The 24,658-nt window shown below is 38.4% G+C and overlaps 2 protein-coding genes across 3 annotated transcripts in view; one reads left to right on the forward strand and one right to left on the reverse strand.

The window, feature by feature from the left end:
- LOC137978632 (3-hydroxyanthranilate 3,4-dioxygenase-like) lies at positions 1-15,181 on the forward strand. The gene is made up of 12 exons (XM_068825644.1): positions 1-327; positions 778-859; positions 1,581-1,664; positions 5,011-5,073; positions 5,894-5,937; positions 7,351-7,440; positions 9,321-9,364; positions 9,655-9,728; positions 9,949-10,017; positions 11,506-11,571; positions 13,007-13,089; positions 13,593-15,181. Exons 1-12 carry the CDS (start codon positions 173-175, stop codon positions 13,660-13,662), a joined length of 924 nt encoding a protein of 307 aa, XP_068681745.1. The 5' UTR covers positions 1-172; the 3' UTR covers positions 13,663-15,181.
- LOC137978623 (U3 small nucleolar RNA-associated protein 25 homolog) overlaps positions 13,825-24,658 on the reverse strand; it is a 26,480-nt gene continuing 15,646 nt past the window's right edge. For both annotated transcript variants that reach the window (XM_068825629.1, XM_068825630.1), the window contains exons 13-23: positions 24,575-24,643; positions 23,760-23,874; positions 22,585-22,826; positions 21,325-21,421; positions 20,609-20,694; positions 20,142-20,226; positions 19,214-19,288; positions 18,640-18,711; positions 17,849-17,973; positions 16,837-16,935; positions 13,825-16,248 (exon numbers count right to left, since the gene is read on the reverse strand). In XM_068825629.1, the coding sequence (XP_068681730.1) occupies positions 15,990-16,248; positions 16,837-16,935; positions 17,849-17,973; positions 18,640-18,711; positions 19,214-19,288; positions 20,142-20,226; positions 20,609-20,694; positions 21,325-21,421; positions 22,585-22,826; positions 23,760-23,874; positions 24,575-24,643 (1,324 nt within the window). In that variant the 3' untranslated portion in view covers positions 13,825-15,989. The remainder of the gene's footprint in view (positions 16,249-16,836; positions 16,936-17,848; positions 17,974-18,639; positions 18,712-19,213; positions 19,289-20,141; positions 20,227-20,608; positions 20,695-21,324; positions 21,422-22,584; positions 22,827-23,759; positions 23,875-24,574; positions 24,644-24,658) is intronic.

Consider the following 24,658-nt stretch of genomic DNA (forward strand, 5'->3'; position numbering starts at 1 on the left):
ATTACAATTTCATGTGTAATTAGCTACAATTGTAGTTCTTTACAACTCATTATATTGATTATATTGATGATAAAAGTTAGCCAATCAGCGCGAGAAATTGCTGAGTTATTTTTAAATGAAAGGTCGCCAGGCATGCACGGTAGAACACTTTGTTCCACCGCTTTGAAAGACCATGTCTAGAAGAGCTGGAGAGAATAATGCCGAAAAAAAGCTTAAGGACGAAGAGACAAAAAAATCAAATCCTCAACTGGAAGATCCTCTGAACATGACAAAATGGATCGAGGATAACAAAAGTTCATTTCTTCCACCCGTATGCAACAAACTTATGTGAGTACCGTAAACTTACTTATATTGAGAAAGCTTGCATTCATGTTAATTACACGGTCTAAATTTAAGCTAACTAACAATTTAAGAGTGTTTTTCTCCAAGTCAGGAAGTGCTTTTAAATTACTATAATTTTACTTCAAGCTTTATTTCTTGAAATTATATTAGATGTTATTGATTGTCATGAGAATTAAAGCGGATTGCTTAATTAATATCATTAAAGCTTTAAGAGGAACTTGCTTAAATCAAAAGCCATCCAATATATTGGCAATATATTTAAATAAATATTTCATGCACGAGTGCAATACTTTACCGATAACAATACACGCTGTTTATATGCAAATAAGTGCTAGTGGCGGGGTATTTTGCAGTTTAGACCAATATTTATAATTGGACCTCTGAGAATGTTTCCACAAAATTGCATGTATTCTTTTTTTGTCACACATTTTGTAGGTATGGTGCAGGGCAATTAAAAGTGATGCTTGTTGGTGGTCCAAATGCCAGAAAGGATTATCACATTGACGAAGGAGAGGAGGTTAAAAGATGTTTTATTACTGAGCAATCGAAATTTAAGTTACAGATATTCAAAACACTGGAAAATGCTCAACTGGGGCAAATTAATAAATGTTGACTTACACTTCTATTGGACATTAACAAATTAGAAAACTGACAAGTGAGTCTGCTTATAACAGCTTGTCATTCATTTTCTAATTTTGGCTGGGTTGTTTGTTGTTTTTAATCTTTGGGCAACCAACTTTTTCATTTTAAAATACCAAAAACTAGTCACCCGGTAAGCGGTCGTCTGGTGGCTGGGACAAATGGGGGACCGCTAATTTTGGGCACTGAAATGACGGTCCTATAACCATGGATATGGTGCATTAAATCTGGTAGCCTTCTTAACCACTTCAAAACTCTCCGTCCCTAGTCTGCATCCAGACGGCTTGGCCTCAATCTTTTCTGCCCTCAGGCTGTAAAACTGCCGTATGGCTGATATGGTCATCTCTCCACCAGGAGGGTCATCGTCTTGCTTTTCGATATGTCACTCAAAACATCCACTGGTTTTCTAATAATCTTGCAATATAGCTGGTCCATCTTTGTTCTTTTAGGTGTTAATGCAGTTGACAATGTTCGTTACACTCTATTGAATTTAAGCATTCTTGACTATTAATTTAATACTAACACACTGTAAATGCCATTTCTTTATTGATTACAGGCATGTTAGATGTCATGAGTTCTTTATATGATTATTTTAATAGTTTTTCTACATGATCAAAGGAGATCTGTTGTTGAGGATCATTGAAAAAGGCAGTCCAAAAGAATTGATCATCAAGGAGGGGGAGGTATTTAGTATTTTTGTGTTCCAAAAGCATTCTATGTACGTAATAGTTGCAGCATATTTGTTAATATTAATAATTATAATAGTCATTGAACTAGAACTGGGGGAACAGGATACAATCATAGTTCTGTTAAGTCCAGGATTTCACCTAATGAGATGCATGCAGAGCTTGATAGAGGTCACAAAGTGTCCTGTTAGGTCTAAGCGTTGACTACCTGACAGGTATTTATTTACAACAATCCAGTGAATCCTAGTTCTTGTATTATATGAAAGTTAGTGTAAGTGCAACATTTCATGTTTACTTGAACAGTAGATTTAGGGAAGGGGGGTGGGGGGTGGGGGTGAAGCGGCACACTTTGCGATGTTTATTGGGTACATTTCTATTTAAATAGTAATGTGTGTTGCAGGAATAAATGAGTTAAAATCAATGATCTTTTTGTGCTTTAATATCTCACTGTTTTAGTATAAAGCAGCTATTCACCAAAGAGGAGGACTGGCTAGTTGTGGATATTTACGTCGTCGCTTTGCGGCTCAGTAAATATCCTCCACTTCAGTGAATAGTTGTTAATAGTATAATTACACCGGTATTTATTGATAATTCTCTGCACTGATTGGTTGCTCTTGTGGTGATTATCAGTCAGTATCTAAAATACCATAATTATATATGTAGTACTCTTTGTTTGTCCCTCCGAAATTTGGCAGAAACGTTGTCTTTATTTTCTCTTGGGACTTACAGTGGTCCCAAGAGAAACTGGAAACAATTCTTATGCAAAATTGTGGAGGGACAAACTTGTAAAGAGTATCACGGTGAATAAAAACCTTGACTTTGTCTCGGTTTTTATTCACTGAGCCTGGGTTGAATAATAATATTGTTTTAATTTATTTGAAAAAATTACCCTTTTCTTAAAAACAATAATTGTTTTTAATTTCTTCATCTGTCTCCTTGACAAAACGGCTTGCAGCCATTTTGAAAAACCGCATAGGTGATTATTGCGTAATAATCACCTCAACGTCAGCCAATCAGCACAGAGAATTTTCAATAATCACCTAAAGTATGTACAGTGTAATTATAATAATAGTTACTGTAATTGTTAAATATAAGTAATTTGTCACAGTTGAGGATAATGGTAAGAGGACACTTTGTGATGCTTACCAAAATCAGACTGCATGCATTCAATTACATGTGGGTGCAATCCTGGACATAGCTGTAAAAGTTGACAGGGGTTAAGAGAAAAATGAAAGCAAGGAAAATGTTTGGCTTATGTAAGCTGCAAAGTAAACAGGTAAGGAGGACATACAATGTTGAAGTGAGAAACAGGTTCGAAGCACTTGAAGATACAGAAGATCAGGAATGGAGAGCAATTGAGCAGATCTTGACAGTGTACAGATGCTCTATCCATTGCACCAGAAGAACTCTGTTGGAGCCAGGTTGCTTATCTTTGTAGGTTCTTCTTAGACGTACTCAGTGCCTGCTCAACAGTGTCATGTGCTTCAAATGTGTTAATGCACTTAAGCTTATTGATGGTGTAAGCCGGAAAGATGATAAACTTGTTGCTTGGCAACAGTTGGAAGGACAACTGGAAATAATTAGAGACCCCAAACCCAGTTGCCAAGCAACAAACCTGTACATTTTTGATTGTGTACAAGATGAAAATGGTACTGTACAACTTGAGGGTCCAGTACAGTTACCGGTATCGTCATTTAGGGTCTAATCCCAACACAGTGTGGGTTCTTTTAAATGTCCTGTACAGATTATGAGCAACAATATTTTTGTTGTGAGATAGGGCTGAGAATTTCTTGAATTTGGTCTACAACCGGTTTGAACCTTTTTCTGTAGGCTCACTTTGTGGCAGGCCTAGGCCTGTGGCCCTGACAAAATGGTACGTGCAGAAGAACTTCAACTGCACTGTAGTAGGCGATGCCTCCATTGATAGCTTCCTTGTTATTGGAAAGGAGTGCCTGGCTGAATACACGTTTCCCCATTGAACAGAGGAATAGAGAGGTTTTCAATTGAGTGTCGAAAGTAATTAGCGAATTGCTTTCATTTGGTTTTGCATTTACTTCACTCAGTGATTGGTCGAAAGTTCTCCCGCCATTTTTTCAACCGATCAGAAGTGAAACCAAAACCAATCGTGGCTTGTGCGTGCACATTTTCCCGCACTTTGTGCCGGCTACGTGTAATTACTTCCAGTCTTGATTGGTTTACTGGATTGTCTCTGTCCTTTTTGATTGGCCAAAGTAATTACTTTGGTTTTGGTTTTACGACACTCGATCGAAACTCGCTCTATTGCAGCCCAAATCAATCAATAATATTATTAGACTGCGTAAACCATTGTCCTTTTTTCCTGTTTAATCCAATGACTCCTAGGAGTGAGAGCTAGTAGACTTTACTCTTTTTTTGTGATTTATGGGCAGGAGTGATGTTTTGAAAGTTGTCAAAATTGTACATGCAAGCCATACACTGTAGATGAGTGCTATTTAAGAACTTTGACACATCACAAGTGACTATTGATCATAAAATGGATGAGCAAAGTTCAGACAAGTTTTTAGTTATTACATTTTCAACAAAGTTAATGACCTATCTCCGTGTTTCCATAGCAACTCCTGTATTGCACTCTGTAACCTATTCATGCATTCGTCACCGACCAGTCAGAAATGTGATGTTCCTTTGGGTATTTAAATCAATACTTTAATTATTATTAATAATACCGGTAGTATTAATTTTATTCAGATGGTTCAGTAAGTTTTGGTCAAAATCTTCCAGGTGATCTGGTCACATAATTTGGAGGACTGGGAAGAAAATTTTTTACGCCGTTTCCCACAACCGCGCGTTGCCTTGGGTGTTGTTTCCAAACTCCCTGCAGTATTTCCATTGCCAAAACTCAACAGATCATTCCGTGTCTACCACATTTCCTGTTACTGAATGAACATTCAAGTAGACCCAACGAGCTCTTAGTAACCTTGCCTCTGCCATGTTGAATTCGAAAATAAAGGTCACGTGCGGTTGTGGGATACAGCGTTAACGTTTTTCTCCCAAGTCCTCTGAATTACGTCACCAGATCACCTGGTTGCTGTAGTTAAGTTAAAGTGACTAGCAGCTCTTCGTCAGCTTCTGCCTCCAATTTTTAACCTGCTGAGCCAGATATAAAGGGTTACTATGTGGTGTAAGCCTTGCACCCGAGAGCTGTCTTAAAACTTTTGTTTAGGCCTAATAAGAATACAGAAAGTATCCTAAACATGCATAAAAGCTAACCTTAGGTCTAAAGTATGGCTACAGCCCATTGGATTTGTTTGACCACTTCATTCTTTTGAATGTCTTTTTCATGTACTTGTTTTTACGTTATCTTCAGGTGTTTGTTCTACCAAGCAGAATACAGCACTCGCCTCAGCGTCTAGAAAACACGGTGGGGCTGGTAAGGAAATGCTTTTGTCTTTTTTGTCACTTGAAGTTAAAATTTCTTCAAAAGGCAACATTTTGATTTGGAAACATTATAATAAGGTTCACCAATGCCCCTCTTATGTGTCTGTGTGATGGTGTAGTGATTGTAATGAAAGAATAAGCTTTAAACAAGTAGTAGAGAGATGTAAATTAAGTATCAAATTTAAAAAAATCATAGATGTTTCGGGTGTAGAACCCTTCTTCAGTGTGAAGAAAACCATTGAAATGTGCAATCGGAGGGAAGCGCGCACGCCAGATAAATGGTGGCGTGCACATGCCTCAAGTCACTTTTAAATAAAGTTGAAATTGGTGTAAAGTCCATCAGGGTGTACAGTTCCCAAATGGAAAATCAACTTCATTTCACATGGCTTCCATTTGGAGTTTAGTACCGTGGCATAACAGCAAACCAGCTGTTATACCAGCGCCACCATTCATTTGTGCACGGTTCCTTCTGATTCAGTGTACAGTATTTCAGTGGTTTTCTTCGCACTGACGAAGGTTTCTACACCTAGAACGTCTGTGATTTTTTTAAAAACTACTGACACTTTTTTACATTTATTTAAATTTACATGTATATCCCTTTACTTGTTTATTCATTTTGAAGTGTCACGCATCTCCTACAAAAAGAATAAGCTAAGCTGGTCTTGTTTGAAAATCTCAGGACAGTGTCATCTTTCATGTCTTGGAGGTTTTCACTTTGGATTGCAAGTTGGATGTGCTTTCATGATTTTATCACTACATAAAGTCTTAAAATCAAATTTGTTTTATCTTGCAAGCGTTTGTTTAAATGGTAGGTTATTGAGCGTGAAAGACTTCCTGATGAAAGTGATGGATTGAGGTGAGTCTATAAAGCAGTTCTCTTGGAAGTGTTGGATAGTTTAGTTTACTGACTTCACTTGTTCATTCTTTGAGCTGGAGAGAAAGACAGAAGATTTATTCTAATGCATGTAAACTACTTTCCAAGGCCAAACGGCTTAACATTGCCATTCATTGACTTGATCATTTGAGCTGAGGTACAGTTTGAAGTCAAACACAAGGAAGGCGTGATCTTATCAACTGGGATTCAGTTTAAACTCATGACCTTCTGCACAGTAGTCAAGAAGTTTGAGTTCACCAGCATTTAATGCACTCAAATTAACTTAACCCTTATTGTGCAAGATTTGTATTCATAAGGGGTGGCGAATGGTAAATGCGAGACTTTGCGAGACGGCGAGACCAGCGTTTTTCTTTGCGAGCCCGAGACATTTTGACTTTTTAGATTGCGAGACCCAGACTTCAAAGTGTTTGACACCTTCATATAAAAAACGAGACTGCGAGACGCACATAACCGCTCAAAAAACGAGACTGCGAGACCCGTGAAATTTGACTAAAATTTTGTGAGACCCAGAGTTTTTGAAGAACCATTCGCCACCCCTTTCATAAGCTACTGACATGTAAACGCCAGACTCTCAACCTGCTTTCCTGCTAACTGATTTGCATAATTCCTAGTTTGCAGCCCACTTGGGTTATCCAAGGAAGACAGTATGGCTGCTAACAGTCTACCAACATCATTTCCAGGGTCTCTTTTCTTCCCTTTCCTGAAGTGGGAAGGGAAGAAGAGAAAAAAGACCTTGGGGATGAGGTTGCCTCTCCTTGTCTAATGAATCAACATACTGAAGTATGGCATCGGCCAGTGACCCATTTCTCAAAAGTCTGAATACTGGTAACTTTCCAGGTCAAAAAAGCCATTTGTGAACCTGTCATCTGCTGGTTTTAAAAATCTGATCTTTCAGTATGTTTTCAAGTAGATAACTAAAAGCAAAATGATTGTGAAAACGGAGAACTCCCAAAAAGTTTCGGCACCTTCGAGAAATGGGCCCCAGGAAGGGGTAAATACTACAACTCTACGGGTAGGATGCAAGCTCATCACAGGATGTCCAGCTTGACCTAATCGGGATGACTACTTCTCGCTCAGTGAACTGGACAACAGTCAAAGTCAGGTCCCCAGGTAAAAACAGCTAAAATGACTTTTGACTGTGCATCCCATTCCCTGGCTTTTTTACTTCTTTGAGTAGAATAGTATGAATGGAAGTATAAGGGTCCAAATCGTCATTTTCAACCATGCTTTGATTTGCCTAATTTTGTTCATACCAGTATTGCAACTTGTATGATTAGTCAAAGTTTTTCAAGTGTGTTTTGCTTGTTCTATTAAAGTTTAGACACAACAAAAAAATAATTGACACTAAAAAACTAATGTGTGTGTTGTCAACAGGTATTTCTGTGAGGATGGTGTAACACCTCTTTGGGAAAAGTGGTTCCACTGTGAAGATCTTGGGACTCAATTAGCTCCAATAATCAAAGAGTGAGCTCTTTTTTTCTTTAAATTACATTATTATGGCACTATGACAAACGTTATTTTGCTTGGGTAAAAAAGGAAGCCCTTTTCCTAATTCACTTGGCGATGTTTTTAGAGCTAATTTCAATTGAATGTCATAAAACCAATTTCTTTGGCCAATCAAAAAGGACGGAGGCAATCCAGTAAACCAATCTAAACTTGATGTAATTACACATAGCCAACACAAAACGCGGGAAAATGTGCATGCGTGAGCCACTGTAAAAGTTTCGGTTTCACTTCTGATTGGTTGAAAAAATGGTGTGAGAACTTTTAACCAATCACTGAGTGAAGTAATGCAAAACAAAAGCAATTCGCTAATTATTTTCGATACTCATTTGAAAACCGCTCTACAGCCATCAGACGTCAAGACCAACCCTAGTTATCCAAAGGCTGGCCAGGTAACTATCCGGTGGATAAGTCACTATCCAAAGTACTTAATGATAAATTATACTGCACATGAAACATTGGCAAAGGTTTTTGAACAGGTCTTTACAAAGATGCTCTTGGAGTGTACATACCATATTTACTTGAATAAGCACCACGACACTTACATAATTTTTCGCGCCTCAAGTGTGGCGCTTATTCCAGGCTGGCGCTTATTTGAAAATTGGGCACTGCACAGAAACATTTCCTTTTACTTCCTACATGTACAGAGATAATTAACAGAAAAGTCTTTTGTCACCATTAATTTTAACTCTCACGGTGCTCATTTTATTTAATGGATGAGCAGTGAAATACTATCGCTTTGAACCGAAGAACATCGGTTTTGATGCAAATAAATTCCCCCTGCTGTGTTAGAGTAACTTTTTAGTGTTTTTTTAATTATTTTGTTGAAATAAATTTCCTCAAATAAGCACCCCATTGGGACTGCAGTGCTTATTCAGTGCCGGTGCTTATTTGCTTTTTTGTCCCAATGCGGCACTTCTTTGAGGGCGGTACTTGTTTGGAGGAGGCAGTTATTCATTACAGGTAAATACGGTATTCACCATGTTACTTGAGGAAATTCTGATGAAATCTTTGCACAGATTGAAATTGTTGGATAGTGACTTACCAGTATCTACTGGATAAAGTTATCCGGCCTTGAACAACTGGGGCCAGCTGTTAAACCATACCCCCTCTACCGCTGAGCAATGTAAGAACTGCTATAAACATAAAAAATATCATTCTCACTTCCGGCACCCTTAGATAACAGGAAGTGCCAGCCTCTATGTCCTGCACAGTTTGAAACAAAAATACCCCAACAAAAACACGTACATTAATAAGAAAATTAATCATTGTGCAGGTCCTAAATGTACCTTGCTTACATTTACAGTTTGTGAACTATTTTATCCCTGAACCAGTCCCCGTTGACACTGAGTAAAATCCATTTGTGTTGACATCAGAGTAAAAATATTAATCTGTTTAGTGTCACTTGTAGGCTGAAATGAGTCTAAAGGGGACTTAGATGTTGCTGACCATTAATATCCCTGAATTGACCCCTTATTTACCTTTAAAATTGTCTAGCTTTCAACGGTATAATCTGTAAGTGAACGTTTTGCGATAAAGTTGAGAAGTTTAAAAAATTAAAAACCATCTTGGTTGAAAGTTTAAAAATCCAACGATGTTTCGATGTTCGTTTAACGTCATTATCAAGTCAATAATGAGTGAAATGAGAACGCATTTAAATTAATGTAAAAGAATTCCTAGGTGACACGAATAACAAAGTGAAAATATATATGCAAATAACAAGATGTTTGTTTCACGTTTTATCGCAATTCTTTATAGCTAAGTTGTTCAGCAAATTTCTTCTACGAACTGACGTTTAGGAGGATAATCTTTTATTTTCATTATTCTTTATTTTATTTCAGATACTTTTCTTCTGAGTCATTTAAGACTGGAGTCCCAGACCCAGGTTTGTATTTGCCGTGATGGTTAACACCATCTTTGGACCTTCACTGTCTTCATTCACTCAATTCCTTCCTTTTCCAGTCTTGTCCCTTCTCATGCGATCAGAATATCAAGTAGATCTATATATGTGACTTTTCTTCATTGCCTTGGGTGGGTCTCAGAATATGAGGCTACTTCCTGCCAGCTCTGAGTGGTCAATGCAATCTCAAACCAGCTTTATTAATTAAAATTATTCGTCTTTCTTGCATGTTCACATTAATTTGATTTATAACAGACATTTTGTGCAAACAACAGATAACATTGCCAAAGATCCCCCAGTCGAAGTTGACAGTACTTCAAAGGTTGATGCCCCCCTTTCATTAAAAGAGGTACATACGCACAAGAACTTCATGTAATATGTACTGGTTAAAGGAAATAATATTGGTATCCACTAGCCAGCTATACATGTACTTTTGTAGTGCTGTCCAGCAGTAGATCAAACCTAAATAATTGTTTTACGTGACTGTTAACTTGCTGTCTGCGTGAATTTTTTTCAATTTTAAATTATATATTATTATTTTCTTACTATTTAATGATTTGTTTCCTCAGTGGATAGATGGAAACAAGAGTGAAATTGAATGTGGCACAAAGGAACTGTTTGGTAAAGGAGAATTCAAGGTACAGATGAAAGTACTGGTCACCTTGCATAAGGCTTAATTATAAGAGAATACTTATCCTCATGTGGTTGAAAGGTTGCTTTAATTTAATTAGCCAGTGGGAGAAGGTGCAAGTCTGCTTCTGAGCGGGTGTTCATGGGTTTCAATGCTGGTTGCACTGGTCAACATTAATTTATGGTCTCACAAGACAACTAAGGAGTAAATGAAAGTGTTATGATATGGGGCCTGTGGATTAATGTAGACTAGAAGTTGATCTAGCCATTTGCTGAGTTGATTACAGTGCTCACTTTATCTTGGCTTACTTAAATTTAACAACACTTGAGCTATTAAACTGGTTGGTAGTCCAGTTGTGAGAGCACTTTCCATTGACCAATACATCCTGGGTTTGTCTCCTACATAAAGCCAAGTTTCTGTGCGTGGGATGAGTTTGTTGGTTTTTTGCTCAGCTCCAAGAGATTGTTCTTCAGATATTCTGGCATCCCCTTCTCAACTTACAATAACCAACGCTTTAATTTGATCGCTTTTGATTTGATTTTGTGTATAATTGTTAGTCTAGAGTTTGTGCTTGGCTACTTTACATGTATCTGAGTTTGGTAGAATGTTCAAAAATGTGTCACATGCATTGACTCACACATTTCTTGTGTCCTTGTATCAGAAACCCATAAGGGTTGAAACGTGTAACGGCCCCTTGTGTGCAGGGAAACAAGCTTCTGAATATTCAATTTGCTGAGTACCATATTTGGAACAACAAGAGCAAGGGGTTTCCAAATATGGTACTTAGCACTGAAGCATTCAACCAATCAGTTCGCACGTTACATGTTTCAACCCTTATGGGTTTCTGCTTGTATCTAAATTATTATTTAAACATAAAGACAAAAGAATGTAAAAGTGTTCGCCATTTATGAAAGCGGGCTATGATGCTACCTTTCAAAAAATTATTGGATGCTCTCACACGGACCTACAAAAGGCTGGTAGGAGCGAAGCCATTAATAACCTCGGTTCAGGTGACATGATCCTGCATACTTCCGGGACAGGAACACAACAGCAGTTAATTATGTTATCCCATTGATTTCTGAGCCGCCACCTATTAAGGAGTAAAATCGTCTGGCAAAAACACCGTAAAATATAATCATCAAGTCTCACTCCTAGGAATCGAATATGGGTTAATTAGACCTACTGCCCTCATTTTGAAACAAACTTCTTTTGAAATAATTTGCTTGTCGTAGCAAGGCTAGAAAGGCTTATTAATATTAACCCATTAACTCCCACAGGTTCCCCATTGACGAGTAAAATCGCCTGGCGTTAGACAGGCTGGTTTAGGCCGGTTTGGACGTCAAAGGGTTAAAACAAAAGAATATATTATTTGGTCGCTTCTATGAAAGAGGTCTATAGATTTTACTCCTTTTGGGAGCATTCAAGTTTTTCTTAAGTATAAGCAAATACTTATCATTGTAATGTTGTTGTTGTTGTTGTTTACTCATTGTTGTAGATAAACATACATGGACAAGGGGAACAGTTAGGTGAATGGCAAGGAGAGACATGGCTTTATCAATTGGTCAGTAATGGAAATAATTATTATTATTAATATCACAACAAGATTTTTTTTTTTGGAACAGCAGTGGTCTGCTAGTCTCGTTTGCAGATGTCAGAGTCCTATTGTCTTCGCCTGCATTTTAGAATCCCTTTAAGTGCGCCGGTGACCAAAAACTCAATTGTTATTTACCTTTAGATTTCAAAATTTTGTTAACCAAACAATAAGGGACCAAAGTTTTAAGCTTTGATTTCAAGAATAGACACCTGTTTATTTTGTCAGGACTTTTCCCATTTAATGGTCCGCCATTTTACTAACTTTAAGTTCTTGAGAGAGCTGGTTTGGTGAGAAAATGACATCGAAGGCTCACTAGTTTAAGAATGCATGTGTATGCCACAGAATTAATATGCAGCACAGGAGCTTTGAGCTTTCAGACTTTTTTAAACTCGCGTTTTGCATTTGTAATAAGCTGCATTCACACGCTGAAATTGTAAGCTAGTGAGCCTTTGACGTCACTTCCCTGAGATCCAACCCTCTGAGGTCCAATCTGTCAGTTGAATGCGAGTAATGGCGGACTGCAAAACTTACACTCAAAGTAAACGGCCTTTGGATAAAAATCAAAGCTCAAAATGTTGCCATTTTAGGTGTTAAGCAAACACAGTTTCAAAATCTGAAAAAAAAAAAAAGAAGTGATTTTTTTTGTCACAGGGGCACTTTAAGCGAATTGTGTTAGTAGAACATAATTATCAATAACAGTATTTGCCGGACTTATTTCATACTTTTTGAATGAGGTGAGGATCACATAGTTTCCCCTTTGTAAAATTAAGACCTAATGTTGCCATGTTTCTGTCCCTAACTTAAGGACCCCACAAGACTTGACAAAATTCTTGCAGTGAGTATAAAATAATAACACGTGTTGTTTGAAGGGTGTCTCAGCAAATCAAACAAGAACTGTGTATTACAACAACAGGGGAGTCATCAGGCTACCACATGGAAGGATTGCAATTTGCTTAAAGTGCTTTTGAAAATATATACATTTAAGGGGCTAATTTGGTTGAAGAGTAAGGCCCGGTTTACAAGCAAAATTTCACAGGTAGGGTTACGTACCCTACCACCCAGGACAACTTTTTGTGCTTGAAAACCGCTAAAAAGTTGTCCCGGGTAGGCGAGTTGTCCCTAGCAGAGCATTTACAAGGCAGCTAGGGTAACCATAGCTGCCTTGTAAACACGTTGATGGAACAAAGAAGAAATGATTGTGTGAGTGCTAGGGTAACCCTCCCTCCTTGTAAACAGGGCCTATGTCAGAGTACTTGCAATATTGCAATGTTATATTAATACTAATACTGGTAATAGGAAATTCATAGGGGTACAGTAGAGATACCCATCATCAGCTTTATGTATGGATTGACTACTATAATAATTATCCGGCTTTCAATAATTGATAAACTTTATTTTGTAGGAAGGAGAAGCTTGTGTCACTGTCAATGGTGAAACAAAGGACCTTGGCAAAGATGACGTTATTATCATTCCATCTGGTGCCAAGTGAGTTTTTCAACATGATTAGGGAGATTAAGTATGAAACGTTTTTTGAGTCATGGATGTAAACTGGAATTGAACATTTCACACACCAGGACAGTAGCCCCTCCCACATTTGGAACTTTATTTAGTGTCTAATCTTCTGGCGCTGGACTGTAAATGGAAATTAACAAATCAACACAAATCAAATCAAATTTTGGTTTTGAGGAGAGGGAAAACCTCTTGGTGCAGAGTAAAGAACCAACAAACTCAACCCACATGTGACATCTGGTCTGCGAATCAAACTCGGGCCACATTGGTTGGAGATAAGTGCTCTCACCAGTGTGCCATCCTGCACCCCCATGGTTACTGCAAGTGTACTTCCCTTCAAAGTCATATCTATTCCTTTGCTTCAGACCATACAAAATTATTTGGTGCCTCATTTAAGGACAAATTATGAAAGGCAATCCTAACCACTGGGCCACAAAGAAGAGCCAGTTTACAATATTCCCCTTTTTTAACAACGATAGATACACAGTGAAAAGAGCAAAAGGTTCCATTGGAATGAGTGTGATCATGGATCCTATGGCCAACAAGTGAAAACTGTTGATGGGTGGCCTTTACAATTCTGAAACTGCACTTCTGCACAACTCATCACCGTTACTCAGCGGATGGCAGCTACCGTACCTGTTTCACTTGGTCTGTCTTAGCAGAGATGAACTTTTCCAAACACATACTCAACTGAAAGAGGTTGTATTGCCATCAGGGATTTTTTATTTTCTTTTTCATGAAAGGGTAGACAGCCCTGGGCCCGGTTGTTTGAAGGCCGATTAACTTAATCCAGGATTAGCGTAAACTTTTGTTTCAAGTTTCTTTTGCAAGATTGAATACCTCTAATGTAAGGTTTTGCCAAATATCAGCGTTGAACAGCATTTGGGAGTACAGAAATAAACTCCTTGGTTAATTTTTAATCTGGAATTAGCGTTAATTGACTTTAGAACAACCGCGGGCCCTACAATGGATATTGTTGCAGTTTTCCACAACTTTGCCAAAAACTAGTTTAAACTTGGCCTTGAAGCTGAGAGATGTTTTTCATTTTTTTCCAGTTAAGACTTTCACTGTAATAAATTTGTAAAACTTACGAACTATACATGCTATTCATCAGCATGGTGGTCCCTATTAGGAAAAACTGTGCCATATGTCTGAATCCTTAGACAAAAGGGCACATTGTTATGCCAATAGAGACCGGTAACCAATGGGAGAAGAAAAATTCTGCTCACCTTTACAACCTATCAGATTACAGGCCAAAACGACTTACAAACGACCTTTAAACATTTCAAACTCAGTTTCATATTTTACACCTTGAATTTGAAACCAACATTAGCAGCAAGTTTTGGTTCCTTATCGATTGGTAAGATAAACCTTTTCTTACCAGAAACCGAAACAAAAATTTATGGTAGTGGATATGATGCAAGGTACTCTTATTGTCTATAATGAAACATATTTCGTACAAGATACATGTAAGCAAGTCACAGATTCAGACTCGCGATTGGGCATTTTCTTTACTTTTGTTTAAAAATTGAAAGCCAACAGTGCTGAGTGTGATGTGATTGGCCTGACCAGCCCTTAGGATTTTGTAAAACTTGTACTTATTTATTTTTTTGGAAAAAAACATCTACAGTTAAGCTCCGTCAAGCGTGACCAGAAGTTTTGAAGTTTGCTCACGAGATTCTGAATTTCCCGTGAATATTTCCTTGATATCTCTCGCAAATAGTTAGCCATGAACTTTCGTTTTAAAATAAACTGTTTGAAAAGTGAAAACTACTCAAGCATTTGACGAATTATTGTTCAGTTATTGTGCATTTCTTGTACCAACTTTCGGAAAAATCTTCAAGATTCCATTCAAATCACGGAAGCTCCAAAGGGGATTTCTCGTGTTCATTTCAGTCTTGTGGATACTGGTCACACGTGGCATAGCTCAACTCTAACTGTTTGCTCAAAGCTGTCTTATGATCTCCATTAGCAGACATTTTCTAGAATAAAATTTTACAAATTGTTTGTAGTTACTCTTTGAGGGTGATTATTTCATGTCAAATAAAGACAGTAGAGGTACCATAAATCCTCTAGGCTTTTCTCCAGTATTTCCAGGGGTAATTTTATGCTGCCTGTGGATCACGAGGCCCACTTCTTAAAAAGTCGTTGTTTTAAATGTCATTTTGTCCACACACAAAAGGACACTGCCAATAGTTTCAACTACAACAACACAAAATACACTGCAGCTTTGACTGAAAAAGCTGATCACATAATTATGACAGGAAAGTAACGTCCAACGAAAGTTAACAAGGTGTGCCTAGAAGATTGTTTCAAGTTATAAACAAAAAGACTATCGACAATGAGTTATAACAATCATCACCACCCAATTAGTTCATGTTGATGGCTCCTCAAACATCATATGATTTTCATAGTGTGCAAGAAGAAACTTCACTACTCCTGGAAAAGGCAACAGCTGTGCTTAACATTCTCGTTCAATCTATGGTCTTGCCTTGTGTAGGGGTGAGGGATCTCTACTTCATGTTCATCTGTACTTGCAGAACTTTCTTCTGCTTTTGGCAAAAGTGAACAAGAGCTCCCATGTTCAGCTGTCGGTCGACATGATACCGACAGCCAGCCAACAGTGTTAATGAAGCCAAAAATAACTTTCTTCCTCTGAAAGGGGGAATTAAAAGAGGATTTACGGTACGATAACAATTAATTGTTTTGCATGACTTGTTGCCTCGCTTGTATCAGGAACCTTGTATCAGTGATCACATGACATACATGTAGTGTTGACGATGGAAGGCACATGCCTTGTCATAGCTAACTGGTGCTGTGGTAAGGATGTGGCTTTACTGCAAGACCAGATGCAGCCTTTTCACAATGCCATGCACTCAAGCTTTATCATCACCAGTGACAAACATGTGCACATCTTTTTTTGAGGATATCATGTGACTGCAGCGTTGTGTGCCAACCACACCTGCTAAACGCAGTGCATTTAACTTTGTGTACAAGACTGTGCAGGTTACTGGATTAAGCTGATTGTCAGAGGTTCTCTTTCTAGTGCCCACACAGTTTAAGATGTCACTGTAGAATTTAGAGTAGTGTGGAAGTTCGTAGAAGATGATGTTCTTCATTCCTTTGATTCGATATCTGAGAAAGAAAATTAAAACGTTTCTTGCACACGTGGGGTTACTAAAATTTGAGGTAGGCAAGGCAGAAAAAAAGGGGGGGTGGGTGGGGATGAAAGGGTTAGGGTGCACTCATCCCTAACAACTTGGATATTGTGTCCAAATTTTGGAAGCAAAAATTATACTGATTGGCTGGACTTAAAAGCAAACCAGTTTCAACACTTAAACTATTTAGAAGGATTGACTGTACAACAGCGAGGCCCATTTAAATGGTTCTAGTTTGGACGAACTCCAGTCAATAATATTGAAAGGTGTGATAAACTTGGAAAAATCCAAGCTCCAGATGGGAGCATCAGACTTGATCACGGAGGATCGTGGGTTCAAATCCCATCTGGAGGTCAGACTTTTTTGGACTTTCCAATGGTGCAATTTGAAGTAATTAAGGGTGAGTGAGTGATTAACCCAATGACTCCTGGGGGGTCCCCACTGACAAGTAAAATACTAAGTATGACCGGTTTAGGGGCAAACGGGTTCATGCTACTGGAAATGATACATTTGCACTTTACTTTAACATAATTATATTCCATCTGTTCAGTAATAGATCACTCACCTGTAGAAAAAATAAAACCTCTCAGTGAACAAGAGAAACCGTCTTCTGCCTTGCTTAAAGAAGGTTCTTGCTCTTTGTATTTCTTTGTGTTGAGAGTACCTGCATGAAAAATAAAAGTCATATAACCACTGATAACAGTCTCCCCATGTTGCATCCTTATCTATTGGTTGATTACGAAAGCTGTAAGCTAAGGTAAAGTCACTTTATTTTATTTAATGCTGCCTGTGTTGTAATGCAAGATAACATCTTGCTATATTTGGTACTTTATTAGCCCATGTTGATTGTGCATGTGAGAATCCTCTGTTATAGCCCTGTAAGTTTTTTTAGAATAATTAGTTTCTAGTTGCGCAGTCTTTTTGTTTGAATTTGAAACCCCTACAGTGGGAATAAAATTTCACCCAAACTATACATGTAGCTGGAGTTAACTGAATAGAGGGTAATGTGAAGTGCTAGATTTCTATCCCATATGAACCATGTGAGTGTTAGCCCTACTGATGGAAATGGGCCCACACAAGGACAGAGAAAAACTCTGACCAGGGTGGGAAATGAACTTGTGTGGGCCCATTTCCATCAGTAGGGCTAACGCTCACATGGTTCATATGAGATAGAAATCTAGCACTTCACATTACCCTCTATTCAGTTAACTCTGTTTAAAATATAAGTGCTGCACGGCCAACGTTTGTATAAACGTAACCTTTCCTTGTACTTATACATGTAGCTGCCTGAGACTTTTTTTCAAGGACTAGCAGAAACAACATGAGGGAAAATCCCTGGTAATGGGTATGCGTGTGAGCTGGTATCATTGGAAGGCAATAATGTACCCTTAATCCCATTCCCCCATGGTTACAGTTCAATTTCCTGATATTTTAAGCTAAACCGACATGATCTGGGAAAAACAGACATCAAGTCACTGAAGATCAAATCACAGATCTTGCGACTAAAAAACTTGGACACTTAGCTAACTGAGTTTGGATCACAAATCATCACCAGTCACTTCTGATGTGTCACTCACTCTGAAATCTGAGCACAGTCTATGGCTTCACGCTTGAAATAGTTCCTTAGTCTCACAAAGTCAAAGTAGGATGGAACAAAAATAGCAGTGTAACCCAAAGGAGAGTCTTTGAATTCTGGTAAAACCTGCAAATGAACATCCAAGCTCTTAACATCAGAAACTTTAACTGGCATCAAATATTTGGCAAAGCAACAAGCTGTAGACAAACACTACACCAAGTTCTTAGTGTCTTAACTCTCGGCAAGTCATAGGTGTAACTTACCAGGGGTAAGCTCTGGCCACCCATGAGGGCTGTTCTATAATGTTCCAAGGCTAAATTCTGTGAATACCATTTAAAATTTCTCTCCAGCCGATTGGGATTGTTAGCATGTAAAGATCCGAGAGGACTTTTTCAAGAAAACATAAACTTCGTTTTTTGATCTAATATTACCAGCCAACAATAATGCATTAATTATTTTATAGAAGTATTATTATAATTAGCAGGGACCGTATGTTGCACACATTTATAATACCAAGAAAGCCATTTCATATTCTTTCATCATTTTTATCATTAATTAACTTTTTTTCTCCAGGGGGCCCCTATGGAGCTGATAGGGTTTACTTGCATGGTCTGCACACAAGTAATGAATTTGTTTCCTTACAGTATCAAGACCCCACCATATATACAATCATCCATAACTCCTGCTATAGGTTAACAACCTCTTCATCCACTCATTTAAGGCCACCAAATGACCACACCGATTGCCATTACTTTCAATTGACATTTTTGCATGCAGATTATCTTCTATTACCTTGGTGATGAAGAAATTGAATCTTTTATCAGCTTCCTCAGCAAAGCTGGAGCTTTCAAAGCGATGATAAGCCTGATAAACAAAATTGAGATAATAATAAGTTAGGCAGCCATACAGGCTGGAGGGCCATTGAGTCCTTCACCTCTTGCTTCCATGTGAAGCAATTATTACTAATTGACCGTCAGTATCTGACATAATGGACGCAAAGCTCTTTACAAGTTGTTTATTATGCTGGACATAAAGTGGTCTTAAGTGTGGGCAATCAAATGAAAAGAAACTAGCAGCACCTTTTCTGTACTTCTTTGGTATGATATTGTCACAGAAGGAAGTTTTTCTTTTTGACTGTGAATGAAATCCTTGCATGCCACCATTTAAATTAAAGGTACAGAGAAATACCTATCATATTATGTGCAAGGCAATGCCATACCAACTTCTGAGGCTGTGGATGAAATCCAATCAGTAGAAAGGTGTGATATAGTGTAATTGCCATGCAGTGCAATCCTCAGACTGTACCACGTGGCTTGACTTTCGAGTCAAATAAAAAAAACAAAGTATGAGGATAGTATTATATTACCTGCGGAACTTGCACAACAACTTGACAAATGGAGCCTGGTACAGAAGATGGAGAAACCTTCATTTTGCCAGTGAAATATGGAAATTATTAAAGAAGACATCACAACCATGAAAAGATAGGAACCCTTTGCAATGCAAATCAAATTAAACCTGAAATCTCTTCTAAATAGAGAGGCCAACCAAGTGCACATGGGAGTGAGTATAGCAGTTGATGACAATGGAGAGCTTTAGATTCTAGGACAACTACGAGTACAAGATTTTCTCATAGAACAACAGTGAGTGTGCGCAAACCAGCATTTCAGGCAGGAAAAACGTGATACCAGCATCATTTTAGTAGGTTTTGCAAAAATGTTGTCAAGTCAACAACACGGTAGTGCCCAGCACTTTTTGCTCAACAAAAAGGCTCAGTTACCAGCAATAATCTTGAATAACTGAGCAACCTACACTGTTAACAAAGAGTAAGATAATGTTATTTGTGCGGTTGATTTTCTAAGTATTTTCACTGAAAACAGGCAGTTAAATCTTGTACTCGTCCTCGTCCTAGAATCTCAAGGTCCCCATTGAGGTGAAAGGGGCAGGGATGCTTGTCATCTCGCTTGGCATCTCACTTGGGGCGTTCTGGGCAAAATGACATCCATACATGTATGTAGCCATGAAGGTCTTGTTTAGCCCTTTTCATATGGAAAGTCCCCCCCCCCCCCCCCCCTCAGCCACCCCATGCACTTGCCTGTTCCAATCCCAAAGATACAGCTGTAAACATGAATCAAGAACACTCTAAATGCAACCTCATACCCAGGGTCTCTTATCTCACCACCCCAGAGGGAGCAGGGAGATAAAAAAAATCATTTTCCGTCAAACAAACAGTCACCCCTGTAATGTTCTTGCTGATGTCGGATCATTCCTATTAATTTTATAAAATATAAAAGGATATTGCAACAGTGCTTGTGGAACAATGAATTCATTTCAGGTGATACAAAGCTGCTGAATATAAGAGACTGCCTGTAATACTTTGACCTGCAAATTAAAAGAAATTATTTTTATCATCATCATTACTCATCAACACAACATGACAACCCACTTCACTACTTCACTCAGTTGGCTTGCTTCTCCCCCCTCCCCTCCCTATTTTGCCACTGCTTGTCAGTGTGACAAGTGACTTATGGTGTGGGGGCTCATGACTGGGTTGGGGGTTTGCCAGCCATGGGATTGCTACTCAGTTCAGGGGCTGGCTTGCCAGCTTCCAGTGGAAGCCCTTGGACATCCCAGTCACCCAACCTCCATTTCACAATGTAATAATTGCATGATTGTTGATGGCATGATTGTATACTCATCCTCTCTATAAGATAAATAATCAAAATTATCTCTGATCAATAAGAAGCGACAAAGAAGCACTTGCCATCCTTCAAGGCACCACATTCGTACACGAGAGAAGTCCACACCATGGGAATCCTTGGGTTGCTGGTGAAGATGTTCAAATATGTGCTGAAAAGAATTTAAGAGACATGGAGCTTAAAGAAGAAACAACTAACCTGCTGCTCAAAAACAGTGGGTGCAGTCCCCAGTGGGGGCCCATCTTAATTGCTTGGGTTGGGGGGTTGGGTGCGTGGTGAGCAAGATCGAATGGCAGCACCTGCTTGATGTTAGCCTGCATAGCTCGCGGTATTGTTGGCGCATATATCGCAAGAGGCAAATTAACAAGGAAGCACCCCTCCCCATGCTTTGCTGCTCGTCAATTTACCTCTCGTGCCAACAAAACCACCAGCTACACAGGCAAGCCTGATGTCTTTGCATGCCATCCACACCAGCTGTTACATAGATTTTACATTTCATTATAGTTGAAATCCCATTACGCTAGCAATTTATTCCACAAGGGAGTAAACTTATCCATAGATCGAAGTTTTTCGTATAAAAATAGTTTTCATTGATATGTAAAATGCAACTAATTACCATGACAAAAACTTTGCACTTGAACTTGCTTTGAAGAGGAGGCAGACATGAACTCAGAAATGGCCTATTGAGCATGGTGCTTGGTGTTAATATAATCATGATAGATGAAACTGATTTTAACATTTAATATAAAAATTACACCTAGATGTATCCTACAGCAGTTACCTGGACATGTTCCCAGTTTTGCATCAGAAACACATCTGCTTGGTCCATAATGATAATTTCAATGGATGACAAAAAGTCATACTCATGGGACTTTTCACTGCAAACAAATGACATGCAATTCAATGATGTAAAAAGGGTAGCTCAAAATTGGGATAAGGCACCACATCTGTTGAGTATAAGATGGTGGGTGGGGATAGTTGTGCTATGGTCTTGCCTTTGTGATAATTTTGGCAGTTGGCAGAGATGTTAGGAATAAGCCAGTTTGGAATTCCAAAAAAAGGTGCGCACATCAGGATAAAATCAACCACGTATTAAAAATACAAAAGATTTTGAAAGCAAATTTCTGCAAGCAATTTCCATAACAAGAGATGAATCTTTTTATCTGACATACGCACACATTTTTTCTTAACTCCGAACTGACTCATCCTTGATGATTTTAATTGACATGCACCACGAACATTAGAGCAGAAACATGAACATTTGCCTTCAAACAATGTGTCAAGGTTTGGTATCATAACTTGTGTTCTAGTCTGAGTTTTATGCTCGAGAGGATTTTCTTTGGGTACTCCGGTATTCGTCTTTCATAAAAAAGATCAATTTGATTTCCAGTACACCACAAGTTAGCATGAGGTTTTATTATTAATTAAAGTAACCGCTATTGTTATCACAACCACATACCTCAGGCTCTTCACTCAAAACTAGTAAAGGGAGCAAACTTCGATAATGTGCAAAACAGAAGTGACAACAATAAGAAACTGTAACAGTACTTTTTGCCCAGTGCAGTTTCGTAGACAAATGAAAGAATTAACTTTTGAGTGAGTGACACAGGAATACTACGCAAAGGAGTCCAGCCTATGACTTGATAAACAGTTCAGATCTTTAACCATGGAGCTTCAGTTTGGTGACTTGTTACAGCAATGATCACAGTGAATGGCCAGTCTCCTATCAGTTTCCGTCAGCTCAGCGTAGAAATCAGTGCACAGTTGTTCAAACAATGGATAGCGCTATCTGTGGGATAAATCACTATCCAGTGGATAAGTCATAGTAAAACCAATAACGCTATCCAGTGCATAATGATTTACCTGGTGGATAGCATTATCTACATGTGCCTTTTGAACAACTGAGGCAAGGAGGTCAAAGGCTTCTCCTTAGCAGCTGCAATTTTTCCGCATGTGCTTGAGTCGTTGATGAATTCTCCACTTTATGAAAGATACACTTTTTCAAGCTTTTGAATGGAAACAGAACTCAACAAAAATTTACCCTTGATTTCCTATGATAGTCCTAAGTCCAAGAGGTGATGCCACAATGAGGTCTGAAGAGTAAAACTTGGCATACAATGTCAGAGCTTTTCTACTGACAGAGATCCCAATTCGAAAACAATCATCTATGTTTCCTGTAAACATGAGCTTGAAGTCGTTGAGTTTGGAACCTTTGGAATTATTCTTTTCCTCGTCTTGATCACCAAATTCATCGTAAAAACGCTTCTTGTTCATAACTTGGCCCTGCAGGATAAAAAATGAGTTTTTGCACAAGAACAACAGGAGTCTTACGACGTACATCTTTCATTAGTATATATACTAAAACAGTGGATAGCGTTGCTGATTGACAACTCAAACTCCGCATATCCTTTGCTATTCACCTCCGAGCAGCTGGCGCAGGACTTGAATAAATGAGTTAAAATCATCTGTTTAGGCTATATTTAATACCTCACTGTTTTAGTATAATTATACTAAAACAACAATTCACCTCAGTGTTGGTGGCTAGTTAGCAATAGACCTGTAGCCCACTAGGGCGACGGGTCAATAGCCCATGAGGCGAAGCCAAATGGGCTATTGACCCATGGCCCTTGAGGGCGAAGGGTAAACAGCCCCCACTAGCAACCTCCACTTTGGTGAATAGTTATTATTTTCTGCAATTTGTTGTTCACAATTTAGTCTTTTACTACACATAAGAAAGGTGCAAATTAATGATCCACTTCTACAGGGACCATTAAAATCTCTAACTGAAAATCAAAATCAATGCCTTGTCCTCCATCAAACCCAAATTTACCTGTAATCTCATTGGAAACGTTACACAGAAAATACACTGCAGTGTCACTGAAACAATTGAGAAAACCTAAGATACACATCTATAGAACTAATAAAAACTACATGTATTTTTACGACACCAATGTGTGACAAAATTAGTTAAAGGCAAAAGTTCACACAAAAGACATTGCACACTTGTGTTAAATGTTTTGAAATAGTTCCAGCGTTTTGATTGGGTACTCGCCGGTGATTTTCGGGTTTTCCATCAAGTTGAACGTGGTGCACAATGCTTCTGGGTGAACATGGCCCTGTAAAGAAAACAACAATTTAAATTCACCTCACTCCCCTTAGAAGTAAAAAATGCCCTCTTAATGGTTATCGAATGCACTAGATACATGTCCATCTTACCCCTTCTCCTGAGCAGACGAGTTGCATTATAACTTCAATAACCTTCAATGCCGCATTTCGAAATGGTACCAGGATGACAACCTTGGGTCTTGTTAATCCTTGATCTCGAAGTTCCCTATGGATAAAAAGCAAATGAATGTAACGGTAATAATCTGAGTGATAGTGGGATCTCTCCTGAAAAGAGAATGTAACGGTGTAACCACTGCATCACATGATTTTGCATAAGGATTGTTTCCAGTTTCTCTTCAGGGACTTACAATGGTCCCAAGAGAAAACAAAAACAACACTTATGCAAAATTTGGGTGAACAAATAAAGAGTATTATTATAATGGTATTTTCCGAAGTGGCATATTCTTGTGTATGTTTTGACAGCCGATGAACAACAGTGCAACAGACTTGTTTAAGTCGGGCCAACACTCCGCGAGAAACAGCAAAGTCAATCAAAGGATATGTGAGTGGGTAATGTGCATAATTACTTTAAAAGTAAAGAATTCAAAATGGCGGCTACTAAAAGGACAACGGAAAAGATCTTTTGAGGAAAAAATACATGTTTTACACAACTTACGCAGTATGATTTATCGGCCTGACAAAACCGGCCAACAAATCGTACCTTGTAAACTGGCCTTTATACATTTGGGTCAAGAAAAACAGTGCGCAGAAATGTTTCTTGTCTAAGGAAACAACACTGTAGTGATGAACTTGGCCTTGAACCACTGACCTTAGGGTTATAAAGCCTCCACAAAAGACAAGAGTAGAGTACAAATAAAGATAGTCACTAATATTGATTGTGTTCCCTTAGTTATTGATAAACTTACCCAATTTCTTTTTTGTCTTTCCATGACTGAACGATTCTAGCTGTATTTTTTGTTACTCTTGAACGAGTTCTGTAATATAGAGTA

Source organism: Montipora foliosa, chromosome 12, assembly GCF_036669935.1.
Source record: "Montipora foliosa isolate CH-2021 chromosome 12, ASM3666993v2, whole genome shotgun sequence".
NCBI classification, from domain to species: domain Eukaryota; kingdom Metazoa; phylum Cnidaria; class Anthozoa; order Scleractinia; family Acroporidae; genus Montipora; species Montipora foliosa.